Raw genomic sequence first — 16,060 nt, 5'->3', positions numbered from 1 at the left:
TTACTTTATAACCTAGAAAAAAAAAGGAAGAAAAAAAGAGAGCCAAAATTATATCCTTCTTACCTGCATCTTGTATATACTGGAAGAGTCCTGTTCTCAGATCATCTGAGGAGTGCTCAGGTTTTGAGGCTTGATTCCTTTCTGCAGAAAAACACGTTGGGTGTGGACGTTCAGGTATCAACGTCTCTACACTGCCCTTTTTAGTCAGGTACTGCCACAGAAGCTCCTGGAGAAGAACTAAACAGTTCAAATGCTCTTGACCCCAGAAAACCTTTAAAAAGAAAAAAAGGAGAGAGAAAGAGAGAGAGAGAGAAAATATGAAAAAATTACGTACAAATATTCAGCCATTTTTGAAGGGAAAAACACCTCCCCAAAACCAACAGGAATTTTATATGGCTTTGAGTCTGCTCTACTTACGCCTTAATTGCTTGCAAGCAATTTTAATTTTCTTAATTTTAAATTTCCTAATTTTAAAATAAAGGACAGAAGCAACAAAATATCCTTACAAAACTATTTCTCAAATGTGTTCTTTTCATTATCTGAAGGAAAACATTAATTCCTACCACTTAACAATTCACAGTGAGGTTGCCTGGAAGACCACAGATCTTAAATGTTATATTCAAGAACTGTACATAATGCTAGCACTGGTCACAGGTTTCTCAGTTTAAGACATGACAAAAAATCCTTAAAGATACAAAGTTTAAACTCCTCAAAGAGATTGCTCCAGAACTGGAATTCTGGAATACATTTAAAACTAAGTGACACAGCTAAGAATGTGACACAGAAGACATATGAAAGATCATCTTAAGCACAAAATTTAAGCATATGAATTGGGTGTTCTGTAAGTCCTCCAAGTGGGGTTTAAAAGTTCAAAGTTTTCTGAAGTTTAAAACAGAAATACAGAAAAATATCTAATAAAATTTGGCATGCAAAGTCCAGAAGATTCGCACACTTTGTAGCAAAATAAAAGGCAAGAAGGCATTCCTTTCTGCCAGCTTGGACAGCATTACTGCTTTTTTCAAATCAAGCTCCTGTTTGACAGAATTATATTAATGGGAACAACTACTTTAGACTTCATGTGCAGAAGCAGGCCTTGAAGCACCAGAGAAGACAAAGAAGCAACTAGCAGTACAGAAATTAGACATGGAACCAGTGTGGGATGGAATCAAAATGCCCAGACTGTAACTTAAAAGTCATGGAAAGGATGTGAGTGAAGCACACAAGTCAGGTATGCACATAAAGAGTAGTGCAAATTTTTCAATGGGGGAATATAAATTTTCAAATGTGAAAAAAAATCAGAAGATGCCTAAAGGGAATGTAGTTGCAAGAAGGCAGATTTTTTTCTTGCCCTGCACCTAGAAGTAAGCCCACAGAATAAACCAAGACCCTCTTGAATCACAGCCACAGCCAGCCCTGAGCTAAAGATTCCCCACCTAGGCAGGTATCCCCTGAATTTAGTGCATCTCCACCGTGGTTTCTGAAGAACCTCTGGTCTTGGGGTCCCACACCTACTCTAGCACCACCTCAGAGGAGCTCTGTCACCTTAAGCCAATCCCAGAGGCCCCAGTTTCCCACTGACAGAGGAGGGATGAACATTTTTCTCCATCTCACACTTTTATTCATTTGTAAGCAGAAGGGAACTCTAGGCCATGGAACTCCTACTACAATATTCAGCTTATGATTTTACATAAGCTCTCAAGGTTCTGATGCAATACAAAGTGACAGTGATAGGTGAGGTCATGTTTAGAGCTGGTAAAATCATTAGCCATAAATAAATTAATTTGAAACAGAACTGATAATTATTTTGTCAGCATTTTCAAATCTATTCTGCCAGACCAAACACTTAATGATCTTCTGCAGAAGCTAATTGTCCCTAATTATACTCTAATAATAAATGGCTTTCTGAGATTTATAGATTCCTTTTTGGTACTTGTCAAACCCCAAAATTTTGGAAAAAAAATAAGCATTTTATTACCAACACATACAGGTAGTCAGTCCAGTACCTGTGAAAAACAAATAAAAAAAGGAGCAAAGAAACAAACTGACTTTATTTATTCATTAAGATACATTTTTTCCCCAAATTTGTATTATCTGATTAACCCTATTTCCAGTGCTGTTATTCTAAGACCTTCCAATGCCAGTTCTGGGAAAAAACTTACTTACACAATTAAATGTCAAAATTTCCTTTTTGTGTTTTATATACTTGATTTATGTATTTATTTTAAAACATTTGGTATGTATAGATACTATAATAAAAATAATTAAAACAAGACATATCTTAAGGCCCACTTGTTTAAGCCCCACAGAATCTATTTTTCATTTCAAGAACTCCCAAGCTTCCTGGACTGATTTCAAGTTGTGGGCACTTCCAAAAAGGAGAGGATAGCACGGAAAACTGAGCATTAATTGTTACAAACAACAGTTTGCAATTACTCCCCTGAGAAATGTGTGTAAGTTTAAAAAGAAAGGATATGTACTTCTTAGGGCTTCCTCTAGGCATTACAGACACGTAGATCATGGACAGACAAACACACACCCATCAGAACATGACCCTAGATATTAAGTGCTAGTAATTTGATCCAGTAGTTCTAAGGAACACACACATACAGCTAAAATACAAGGTTTAAGCAGTATTAAAAAAAAAAGTAAATCCAAAGCACAGTACACAATTTTTCAATAAATAGTTTACATGAAAGAGTAGATAGTTATAATTTTATAAGATAAGACAAAAACCACCCAAATCAAACATGCAAAACTCCCCAACCTAGCAACCGGTTGTAGGATGCGAAGGCTTTAATGGAATTTATTTTTGAAAACTTAATCATCCAAAACCAGTCCAGCTCAACAGCACATCCATAAGCATCTTATACAGACCTGCAGCAGTCCTCCTCTCAAATCAATGTAGATTTTTGGAACAGATTGCTCTGGGCCAGGATCACCACTGTGCTTACACCACTTGGCTTCCACGTTAACAGAGCAGCAAAAAGGGCCAATCAGAGATTTCGCTCTTTCTTTGAGACTTGTTTTAAGTAAGAAATCTTTTATGTCAAGGACTAAAGATGATCCATGGATTCCTAAAAGGAGAAAGAGAAATTTAATCCCACTGGCAGTTATTCTCCAAACATTTTTGTGCTTATTTCCTGAATTCACTTTACCAAGCCACTACTCACACAAATAGTCCCACTAACTTTCATGGAAATACTTGTGTGGACAATCACTCTGGTCTCCAAGGAACAACTACACACCTGGGCAAGGAGATCTGTAACTTTTTAAAAAATTTCCTGTTTTGTTCACTTAGCTTGCTCTTCCCACACTATCAACCAGACTTTACACCATGTTGCTGTAACAGAGCAGGTACGTCTCATCCACATTCCTTACAAAGAATCATTTGCCAAAACATGACTTTCTGCCTTCTGAGTATTTTAAGGTTTATGAGAAGAGACATTTTTCATTAAACTATGAATTTTTTTTTTCAAAAAAGTCTATTAAGAATAATTACAGCTGCTTCACTTGATCATATTTCAAACTGATAGGAAATAGAGATTTTGAACAGTTATTTCTGCTTTTGTCCAGGTTAATTACTATAACATAGCACCTTGCTAGACTTGGGACTACTTAGCCGAAGAAGGGTACTGTTTGAATTCAAATAATTCAAAACAAATGCTTATCTCAAGCTACATAATGCACATTTCCTGAGAAAAAGAGTTTAAAGTTTTCATATCATAACCTTTTGAACTTTACATAGCTTCATAGAACCTAAAAATGGTAATGGCAGATTACATTTATGACAGAACTTACATACTCACATTAAAGACAAACATTTTGAGGATAGAAACATCATCTAGAAATATCCCAGCTCTTGAGAATTTAACTTACTGCAAATCACTGCTTAATAAAATAAACCATGCCTAATATCTCTATTTCTTTGGTATATTTACATGGAAAGTACTACATCTGAGGTTGGCTTAACTTTTATCTCCTTCAGTGCTAATACTTGGACTCAACACCCTGAATGCTGGATGCCACCCTACTTTATAATGCACACAGCTTATTTTTCTAATGAAACTAGACATTTACAAAAGGCAAAAGATTAAAAAGACACCTAAGGCTTATACACAGGTGTTTCAAGGTACAGTTTCATTTTATATTTTTATAACTTTGTTGGTAGAAAAATCCCCCAAAAACACAACTCACTGTTTTGAATCCATGCAATAAAACTTCTATGAATCTCTCCTAGCATCCAAGGAAGAAGTCTGTCTGCATCCTGGGGCTTATAGTTTCATAATACTGAGCACTATTTTTTCAATGGAAGGAAATACATTGCATATTTTTTATAAAACCAGCAAACACTAGGAAGGTGGTCCAACAATGCCCACAGTAACATTGGCATTGAATTGTGTCCAACCTGAGTAGGAACCACAAACCTAAACCATCTCTCCCTTGAGCAGCTGGAGTTTAGTAACAATGATCAAGGGCTCAAACCAACCATTGTCCCATGCCAATCAACAGGACTGTTGTCACCGACTGCAAATGGAATTCCAGCTTTGGGGTTTTTTATTTAGGCTGGTTCCTGAAATCCTGCATCTGCTCTCATGGGTTACAGGCCTATGGGACAGATCTGTTCAAGGCGGTTTTTGACACTGAATTTCAGTGATAATCAACAAAAGTAGCATCAACACACCCCGACATCCTGCTATAGTTAGTTATTTTAAGAGGCACTATAATACTTGGAAATTCTTTTTTTTTTCTTTTAATATTCTATATGGAATTTTGATTTTAAAGAGAATAAATTCTTGGTAACTATTGCACAATTCTTCAATATAGAGAAATTTCTTCCTATAGTTTTATTAGAATATGGGCCAAGTTGCAGAAACAACAGAAGAGGAAAAGGAATGCCAGAATACAAGTGGTTTTATTTATGTTTTCTTTCACTGGGATTACACTTGGAAGGATTATGCTTTGCAGTCTCTTTGTGTTGTCATCTCAGCTCCACAAAGTACAAAGAAAACACAATATTCCACAGCTTAGAAGCAGAACTGAGCATTCAGCACATAGTACTGCTGGTTCAAAATCAGCAGTGCCTTTCTCAAATGCTAAGCAAACAATGAGAAATGAAGAAACAATTAAGACTAAGGAAGTGTTGGTTAGTTTTCAATACATAAAATATTGCAAGACACATCCATGGATTGTGTCCTACAAATACGAGGAAAAGTTCAGGAACTCAGGAAGAGATTTTTATTTTTCTTGCTGTGACCCAGAGTGCTCTTGTATAGACAAAAATCACACCCTTGATCCTTCTAGCAGTTGTACCTACTTGTCCTTTCAGGGATGAGCTGATTCAGTATAAAAAAAAAACCACTGTTCAGTGTTAGAAAAACTGCAATGCAGAGACCATTTAGACAAACTTGCATGTAGTGATGTTTTGAGGAAGCTTAAAGAAAAGAAATGAAGAACAAGTATGCATAAACCTTAAAAAGCAGTGGTAAGTAAAGAGATCTCTGCGTCTAAGAGAAGTTCCAGTAAGGTACTATTTCTATGGAAATCCCAAAAGTACATGTTCAGTCTGTGAAATGCTTTCCCATGACTAAAGCAATCACCTCAGAAAAGTAAAGATGCAAAATAATTTTCCCTTGTTTTTGCCATCCCACACACTATTTTCAGTCAGTCCTTCAATGCATCTTTCACAAACCCCTATTGTGGAAGCCTGCCTTCAGTTTCAATAGATTAAATCAAAGTCTCCATTTGAAGTGAACTTGAGATGGCAGCACAAAGAAGCAATATATCTTCATAAATGATTGCTGTGACATGTAGAAATTAACTTATGCTGTTTGGATTATGGCTCATGAACACCAATGCACTTTTCAGTACGTGCAATAATTTACTTTTAGGAACAAATAGTTTCATGACTTTTAAAATACTCCTCCAAGAGACTAATAAATATGAAGCACTTGCTTTGGACAGCATTTAAAAAATGCTGCCAGCCCTCCCCTGTCAGACTCCAGCCAGAAACACAATAGCGCTACAAAACACATCTACACTAATGGAGCAAAAGAGAACTCAGACCAGGCTTCTGTGTGCTATTGCAAGAATTACCTTTATGATGACATATGCTCAAAAGGAATATTCAGGTATTTTATATGGTTGGAAACAATGTAGGAGGGTTTAAAAATAGCTAGCTTGTCACATTCCAAAAATTACTTTGCTCCAAAATTAAAGGTAGAGATCATTACAACAGAACAGTGAAAAAATTTTACCTAAAGACATTTACTTTATATTCTAACATCTTTTTTAGTCAGTACATACTTGATTTATGCTAAGATTTAGAAAGACATCTCACAGAATCTGAGTACCCTAATACAGTTTTACACATAGTTAGATTAAGATTTATATATAATTATAGTAGAGTTGCATTAGCATTTGTCAATAATAGGAGGCTTCATCCTTGTGAAACTGCTGTGTGTGTATAAATCCTTTTGTGTGAATAGAAAAAGAAAGAGCTGGCCCATTTTAATAGATGCAGCAAATATATAAAAACAATCCCTGCCTTGCAGTAACGATCACTTAGGGTTTAAGCAATACAGGTATTAAAAAAAAAAGCTCTGTTTGTTCTTCTTGGTTAACAAAGGGAAAGACAATGTTTTGACATAAACCATGGACTTTCTGTTTTCAAAAACATTTCAGTGTTGACATTTGAATCAACTCCAAAAGAAATGAGTAGAAATATAGAAGGAGCTTTTTTCCTTCTATTATTCCCTGTGCATTTGCTCTTCCTTAGCTGCAAATGCGGTTTGGTTCATTGCACTGTCACCTAATGCAACACAGAGAATGATTTTAATTGGCAAACTTCAACAGGGGACAAGAGAATTAAGAAAATGAAAACACATGCATTTTAACAAAGGTAGCAAATGGCACTGAACTGACACTTGGCTCTCTTTTGAAAAGCCAGTAGCTTTGCTACAAACAATAGCACTATGAAGAAAATTGCTTTTCTGAGTTTGGGGCAGCTCAGCAGCAAGAGCGTGTCCCAGAGCACAGAGCCAGCCACGCTGGTTCAGAGGCATGTGAGTGATGTGGTCTCACTGCCAGCAGCAGCCTGTGGAAAGTATTCCCACCCAAGGGATCCTGGTGCCCTCTGAAGGAAGAACTCCAGGCTCCCCCATGGGTCCTCCCTGCCCGGGTGGCAGAGATACAATCTTGCTGCTAAAGATCAATTAGCAAGTGGTTTTCCTTACTACCTGCTACTAAAGTGACAGTCTGTGGTATTTGGTTCTGAACATTCACTCTTCATGTTTGTAACTTCAGTAGCTACTTTCAGATTGTCATTGACATTAAGACAGCTATTAAAATGTAAATATGCTGTTATATCTAATATATTATATTGGTACAACTATCTACACAATTCTTTCCTCTTAAGAAAACTGTAGTTTCATCACATACTGAGTAGTTATACTACAGTTACAACGCTCTGTTGACAAATATGCTTGACAAACCATCTTCTGAGAAAAAGGGTAACAAAGCTATGAAAATAATTACAGGGGAAATACTGCAGTTAATTTAAGAGCCAGCCGATTTACTCAAGCCTGGAAAGAGCAGTAGCAAACAAATGGCGAAGCATAGTAGAGAACAATTTTAAGAACTACTTTCCAGGAGAGATTTAGTTAACAATCCACTGACCGCACTGGATTTCTCATTAGTATCGGAGCTGAATCTTATGATGGTTCATTCTCCCCACGAGAACAATACTTACATGTTACCAATTAGCTATTCTTTAGTGAAAGAGTTTTTTAGCATTACATTGGGACACATATGGGCTCTGTAAAAACATGAGATGTGTAACACACGGTAAACAGAAAGTAATGATCTTAACCAGGCCAAACCCTTGAATTCATCACTAATAAATGTCCCCATGCATTCAGCGGTACTGGCTGCTGGGAGCCTGTTTTCTTCAAGTACTTCAAACACTAAAATCCAGGAACATTTATTATTTTAATCCATTACAGGCAGTGGTTGATTTAACTTTATTGGTTGTGGTGGTGGTAGTAGTTATAGTAGGGGTAAAGCTATGTTCTTTTACACATCATTTCAAAAGGGCTTAATTATATTTTATAGCTCAGGCCAGGAATCCTGCTTGTTTTGTGTCTAACAAGGTTCAAATGGAGTTCAGGTCAGTGATGAATCAGAAGAGAAGTCAAAGATGGTTATCTATTTGAAATGAGCTCATCTCCTTTAAAGAATAACTGGGCAGGTACATCATGTTCATTACACTACTGCATACTAAATAACTGAAAAATCTCAATTCACTTGGTGATTTGGTAATTTTGGATTTTGTGATGCCTAATCACAGAGGGCATATTAAAGTTTAGATCCAAAGGGATTTTAATTATTGGTCAAGGCTGTCTTGGGAGTACAATAATTTAGAATATACTTGTAAAGCTCCATATTGCCTTATGTTATTCCAATTAGGTGAAGAAAATTGCATATTATAAACCAATAAAAATAGTGTTCATATTGCATCTGTGAGTCCAGCTTTCAAAAGTGATTACTATATTGATATGAGTAGTACTTGGTTCTTATATCACAAACATTTTTAGATACCACCAGGTTTCAGAAAAGCAGCTAAACATTTTTACTCCATTAGCTCTACAAATGGACATGGAGATGTTCTTCAATTAAGAAAAAGATCTATGCATTTTCACATCTTAATTTTAGGTGTCTGGTCGAAAACTTTGGCTTATTATCAGGAGATAACTGGTATCTAAAAATGTCTATAAAGTTGTAGATATTTAGCACAACTGAAAAATCAAAATGGTTGCCCAGCAAAAAACATTACAAAAAGAGCAGATGCCACTCAAACTGTATCCAAATATAATCACCACAAAGTTGATTTAGAGTTACTTTGATGTCCTGCTCCTCTGGCTCTACACTGGATTCAGTGAATTTTAACTGCTTTAGTAAACTAAATCATCCATGAACTAGAGGGTAGCTTTTCTTTAAAAATAAACTATCCTGAAGATAGTGCCTGGCAGCAGCTGAGCTCTATTTGGGCCTCTCTAACCCAGTCAATTATGCTTGTGGAAGTTCAAGGCTTGACAGATACACCCAGGCCACACAAACCAAACAGGTTTCCCTGCACTCTTGGAACGTGGCTCCTGAGGATCAAGGACAGTCCAGGTCCAGGCTTATTCCAGTCTTCTCCCTTCAATCCTTCCTTGTTTGTATACTTCTCTGTATTCTCCTTTGTGCCAGTATGGTCATTAGGTGTACCTCTCCAGTGAGCCAGATGAAGGAGACAATCTTGTTGCAAACTCTTCTTTAGTACTGGGTTAGTTTTCAGACAAAAGAGTGCCCTGACACAACCCATTGATGAGCTACCTAAGTAACTGAGCTAGCAAAAGGCAGCGTGTAGAAATGTGTGGCTACAATAACCTGAATTTCCTGTGAAATTGCACCTTTTGTCTGGGCAGCAAGCTAGTGATTCCATTCCATAAAAATATTCTTGACATGGAAAAAGAAGAAACATGTCAGTATACCATCAATTTAAACTGCTTAATAACTGGTCCCTATGATTGGAAATAATGTCTTACCTCTGTGTCTTATACCTCACACTGAAAAATGAAGATTGAACTGAAAGAACATCACAGAAAGCACAAAATGTATAAAGAAAACATCCAGCTTTCACTGTCATATCTATTGTCTCGTGAATTTAAACAGTCTATTAAATTGACTTCCATGTAAATACTGTGTCACCTACTATCACCACATACACACTGGGATCCCACTATCAAAAGAAATTCCAGTCGCAAAAAATATGTAATTAATTTCACAATAAAAACTGAAGAGATTAAAAACCCAACCATATTTGTTCTGAATCAAATTTAATCTGAAATACTTTTAAAGCTGAGTTATTCAGATAGCAAATGCAGGTCTACAAAATTAGTGCACGCTGTCTTGAACAAAAGAAAGTTGAACAAACAACCTTCAAGGAACTTTTAATTCTTTTTTTTACTCTCTGAAGTTAACGTGCTAGTTCATCAGTAGCGATTCTGAACCCTATTACAAAGTATCAGTAGGGAATCTGACCAGGATTAATACTGGTACTCAGTCCTGGGATTAGATGGTGTCTTGTTTCATGGATTTCAGGCCATCTGTTCTTCCCTCCTACATTATACTCCTGCAGAACTATAAACGCACCTCCACCTCAGGGACTATAGAAAGGAATTAGAATTCTTCTGCTTTTCATTATCACAAGATTCAGTAACTCATTTCATTGTCAGGATAATCCCCTTTTACTCTTTCTTTTGCGCTTGCAGGATATGCCAAAATGACAAATAAAATCCCAGATGTTAGAGACCTGATGAGGTCTCCACCTTTCCTTGAGTGTTGGGTTTAAGCTACTTGGGACACGGTGTCAAATCTGACAGGACCCTGATGCCCACACCCAATATTCATTAAGGTTTGTTAGTGATTTGTATAGCTGTCTACAAGCTGCACTTCCACCTCAGTCCTCAGTGGCCATTTAAATATTTAGTTTGTCCTCTGGCTTTTACTGACAGAGAATTAATTTCCTATTGTTCAAGTGTTGGAAAGAGTTTATATTTCTTTCTAAAAGTAACAAACGCCTTCTGGGTGTTGTAAATGGCTTGTTACTGCTGCATATTATTTTAGGTAGTCATATCTAATTTAAAGTTTTATTTCCCCATGGGCTAACTTGCATATCTGCAGCATCCAAAGGCTATGACAACGCCTTAGCAAAGTTTTCTCGAGGGAGTTAGTTAACTCCAAATTGAAGTTTGGTCTTCGTGTTATACCAATTCATATCTGCATTTAATTTCTAAAAGTACTGTAAAGTATCTCAAGTATGTAATTATTTTCAGGTTTAGTAAAAATACTTGCAATTATCATAGGCTCAACTAGTGTTTATTTTTTCCCCCCTTATTTATATGCTAAAGTAATCATTTCTACATATGGGACAAAGGGCTGGGGAATTCTGTGTATGATCTTTGGAATATTTTATGTCCGTAACTCTCTCAGTTCAGACACTGAACAGCACGACTTCCCTGCCGGGTCCAGCCAGAGTAAAATAAGCTCCTGAGAGGCTGCAGGCTTCTTGTTGTCTTTCACTTTGGGGAAAGAATGGTCCTCAACTTCTCTTAATTTACCTGCTCTTTTGGCAGGCAGGTAGTGCTAATTTCAACTACAAAGCTGAACAAACTGAAAGCCATATGTTTAGAATTGCATTCTATTTTCCAGTATTTCTTGCTAAGACTTACTTCAATTCTAACGTGACAGTTAAGGAGTGAGTCACACACCTCAAGCACGGTACCGAGAGATCTCAGATCTGACTGGGTAAATGGGACTGGAGCTCTAAGCATTTGTGGAAGATGCCATGTACTTCAGAAGACAAAAATCACTGAATCAAATCTAACAGCAGTTCTTGGAGTTAGGGTTTTCATCAACAGTACAAATACACTGCCAAGCTATGTGTTTGGTTTTCAAAAAAATGGGTACAAGTTTTAACTTGTAACTCCAAGCCACAAAATATAAAATGACTAGAGATAATTGTTTTATCGAACATCAGTATGACAAAGTCTTACCCTTAAGGGCATCAGGAAAACTATAATGGTAACCTCTTTTAAAGTTAAATTATTTTTTTAAGGGATTTTGTTCTGTTTTATTATTTTTTCTTTTTGTCCCAGTATACTGCAATACAGTCTACAACAGTATTATTTTACTAAAACCAAAATAGTGAGTATTTAAACATGAGTACAGAGAGGAACATAAGTATTCTAACAGAAATAGTAACCATGTTGTTATAAGTAACTGTTGTACTGAAACCTGAAAAATGTCCAAAAGATGAAGTCCCTTGACACACTAAGGGTTTGGGGTTGTACAACAGCACAGCAGTATATATAGAAATAGAGGTGTTTTAGTTTTATCCAATTGCAATGTGTGTGTTCAACACTTATAATTAATTGTGTTAGAAGTGAAATCATTGAACTAATTAGTCCCAATTCTTTCCAGAAGCTAAAACTTACTAGTTTCGTAAGAATTTAGGAAGAAAAATGAAACTAGAATGCCTTTAGCTTCCATGATTAAACCAGTAAAGTCTAAAGGGAAAACTGATATTAAAAGAAAAATAAGTTGGATAGCAAGCTTTCTTCTTAATTTCAGCTGAAAAGAAATGAAAGCAATACACAAGGTCATGCACTTTTATTTTCCCCCTATAAGGGAGGGAAAATGCCGACAATATATATTCTTGTGAGATTTTTTTTTTGCTCAATAATTCCTAGCAAATAGGATACCTTACAAAACAACTTCATCTCCTGCATTGAAACTCATCTGGAAAAGGGGTCATTTACACTGTTTATAAAACACTGCCACATAAAACGTGTAAAAAACCATATTTCACTAAAAATAGCTTGCGTAAGTAAGGGATTAGAGTAGTTTCTACTGCTATAATTGTTCCTTTGTAGTTTTTTCCATGATGTTTTTGAATAGTGTTTTTAACTATGTTTATTAAAGTCAGCACATCAAAAAGGATCAAAGAGTAAGCTAGTGAGAACCAAAGAAACCCCAAGCGTATTGTGTTGTCTCACTGGGGAGTTATGCAGATTCAAGTAAACAAGTGCAAATTGTTGAGGTTTTAATGAAAATTTTCTACAATTATTGTATCTGAAGTCATTCTATATAATAACATCTGTACAGCAGATGGCCATACTGTATAAAAGGCAAGCAATGCTCCTTTTTCTTCCTCTGTTTTAACAGTACATCTGAGATGACTACTTTTGTCATTGTGCTTAGCTTGGTTCAGCAAATAATTCCTAAAATGCAGCTGCTGCAGATGGTCACAATAGTTATTCGACTGTAAAATCAAAGACATGGGGAAGCATTCACATATTAGTTTCATTCTATTAAAAAAACCTGACATTAACTCTGGTCAGCTCAAAAGGTGTATCTATAAAACCTTTTATAAAAAGAACAGTAGTAAAGAACTGAGATATTTAAATGCTCGTTCCTTTCAAGACACAGCTAAAAACTTTTAAAAATTGTGTTAGTTTGCATAATTTCTTTGTAATAATAAAACAAATCTAGTTAGCAACTGTGGTATTCTTCTAAAGGATTTTTAACATTAGATTATAATACCATTTCCCTCACACTGAGTATTTTATCTTCTCTCCTGAAGCCGTAATTTCAACCTTGGTTTCTATCAGCACTTTAAATTCATATTCACAACTGTAAAAAAAAAAATCAAGCAATTTCTTAAGAGATTTTTTGACAATTTCCATCAGTTTTGTGGAAGTGTGTTTTTTGTTCTAATTAGAACTTAATTTATTGCACCATCACAACAGTATGCAAAACCTCATGCAGATGTACTTTTCTTTCTACAAAGCAGAGATAAAGCATTTTTAACTGGAAAAAAAATGTGAAAAGCGTCTGTTGATGTCTACTAATTTTCTGGCTATGAAAGTTCTTTATATAGAATAACTAATGTCCATTTTCATTAGATTTGACATCAGTATTGCTCCACTTCACAATGCCTGCCAGACTATGACCATACTGAAGATTCATGTATGGCTTATACCGTGTAAAATAAAGATTGATTTCCTCAGATTGCCAGAGGAATTAAGAAACAGAACTTCATAGCTGAAAATGTTTCTGAGACTTTACATGCAGGGCAAGGTACGTCCTCCTTCTGGGAGGATGCAAACCTCCAGGGTATGTGAAATACAGTGAGAGTTTGCCAAATTGCTTTACAGAACAGTGAGGGAGCAGCCCGGCTTTGATGTATCGAAGCATGATGTGGACACCATAACGTACCATGGGACAGATAATGTACAAATGATAGAGGGGAACCCATGGAAGGGAAGAGGATTATGACACAGAAACAAAACTAAAACTATTTAAAGCACATTATAAAGGCTTTTCTCAGTTGCAGTGCCTTCTATGCTGGAGTTGTGATCCGAGTGGAAAAGCGTGGGAACACAGGCACTGTTCCTGCCTGCACTGCTCTCTATTAATGGATAAATCAAAAGTTTCTGGCCCCAGCACTTTCATGGGTTTTCATGTCCTATGAACCTTAAATTTTTCATTTTTAACTTTTAAAACAATAAAGAAGAACTGGAACTTGCTGGCCTGAGGAAAAATATTTCTGATGAAAAAGAAATAAATCACCACCTCAGCTGGCCAACAACTTGTTCCTCTCAGCTAGAGACCATTCTGCCTCTCAAACTACTCTTCCAACCACCTACATCTGGCTCATCTCCACACCATGGAAATATACCATCTTATTAATTTTATTGAAATCCTAATAAAACAATTTACAATGACACTCAAAATATCTCTATTTTAAATGAGTCTCTGGTATCTGGTTAATTGTACCCGAGGCATAAAGTTTCTTTGCAGTGCTTCAGTAATGAGGCCAGAGTGCCTATTTTCCCTGTGCGACTCTCAGGTGTGCAGAGGAAACATGTAAAAATTGGAAACTTCATAAATCTGGAGAAGAATAACAGCATGACCCAATATTTACATAGTAGCACCTGTCAGGGCTCTGAACAATTATTTTTACTTTTTTTTTTAAGACAGAAACAAAGGTCCTAACAAGAAAATCTAGTTAAAGAGTGAAAACTGTCAAAATTTTGACCTTTGAATTATGTGCTAAATTATTGGAGTACCAGAGGGGTGGTTCTCATAACCACTATTTCAGCCAGAATTCCATCAATAAATTAGTAATTACAAGCTAGGGGATACTAACTACAGAATTAATCATTCTTGGGTGCTCCCTCACAGAAAGGAAAACTTGGGTAATAGAGTCTATCAGGGATTTGCTATTTTCTGTTGTGGATTTATGATGTTGGCTGGAACAGTTCCCTGCAATGCCCCACACTTTGAAACGGTCACTAGACCACCACTAACACAAACCAGTAGCTCTTCCAACTTTAAAAAAAAACCTCTTACCTGCAGTTTTATGTCCACTTTTAATGTTCAGGCTTCCACTGAGGTTTGAGAAAGAGACTAACAAACAAGGTTTGCTGGGGTGTGGGATGGTTTCCATCAAAACAACCATTTGAACGGTGTGAATGGAAACTTTCTGGAAGCAGGAAAGGGCTTGCCATAAGTTTTCTTGCATTGAAGCCTTTTGCACAGTGCTGGTATGGGCTGCAGGTAGAAAGTCCTTTGTACTGGGGTGTCTGGATATCAAAGTGATGTCCTCATCTGGAATAATGCCAGCTGATGAAGCAGCCTCCTTCCTGGGCACATCTTCATTTGTGATTATTATTTTCTTCAAGAACTGGTTTATTTGGTCAAGTCTGGCAAAACTGAGATTTGCTTTCAAAGGTTTTGATATGTCCACATTTATGTCAGCTGTAGGGGAGAATTGGAGAAAGAAATGTGATAATCTATAGTGCAATTATTCAAGCTGTGTGCAAATATAAGCACTGAGTGGAAATAGCTTTACCATCATATTTCCACCATGTTCCATTACAAGGACTGAATCAATGTTAAAACATAACAAAACAGTATTTTTAGCAATAAATCTGAATTAAAATATAATGAAAAATACTATAAGCAAACATCATTATGTACAGTTTTAAAGGAAGAAACATGGTACAAAGCGGATTTTATCTCGTTTCTTCCCAGGGATCACCACAGAAAGACACACACTTTATTTGAGTGTGTAGGAAGGGAGATACATTAGTTCTTCTGTGTAAGAATAAAAATATACTTCACATTCTCTCGAGTTTTATATCCAGAAGAGCTACTTGACTAAACTCCAAAGCCAACAGTGAACATTTTCAACACATTTAAATGAGTGAATAACATGTGTATTGTGTTGTTTCCTACACAGTTCCTATGCAGCAGTCTTCAATGCATTTTCAAGATGAAATGTGAAATAAAAAGCAAATACAAAAACTGAGGTATGTTTAGATTTCTTCATTTTCCAGGGAGAATGGAATAATGTATTCCTTTAATTTTTGTTAAAGTCATTATTTTTTTTTTAATGTTTTTCATCTCCTCACCAAAAAGGATTTTGGTGTTTCTCAGACTATTAAAAGACTCA

General features: G+C 36.2%; 1 protein-coding gene across 3 annotated transcripts in view; it reads right to left on the bottom strand.

The window, feature by feature from the left end:
* VPS13B (vacuolar protein sorting 13 homolog B) overlaps positions 1-16,060 on the bottom strand; it is a 433,545-nt gene that overhangs the window by 82,579 nt on the left and 334,906 nt on the right. For all 3 annotated transcript variants that reach the window (XM_054270120.1, XM_054270137.1, XM_054270129.1), the window contains exons 36-38: positions 14,956-15,363; positions 2,875-3,074; positions 64-271 (exon numbers count right to left, since the gene is read on the bottom strand). In XM_054270120.1, the coding sequence (XP_054126095.1) occupies positions 64-271; positions 2,875-3,074; positions 14,956-15,363 (816 nt within the window). The remainder of the gene's footprint in view (positions 1-63; positions 272-2,874; positions 3,075-14,955; positions 15,364-16,060) is intronic.

This window comes from Melozone crissalis, unplaced genomic scaffold, assembly GCF_028551555.1.
Source record: "Melozone crissalis strain CALT ecotype California unplaced genomic scaffold, PUWL_Pcris_2 ptg000002l_1, whole genome shotgun sequence".
NCBI classification, from domain to species: Eukaryota; Metazoa; Chordata; class Aves; order Passeriformes; family Passerellidae; genus Melozone; species Melozone crissalis.
The sequence above is the reverse complement of the archived record's forward strand: the minus strand, read 5'-3'. Positions and strand labels throughout refer to the sequence as shown.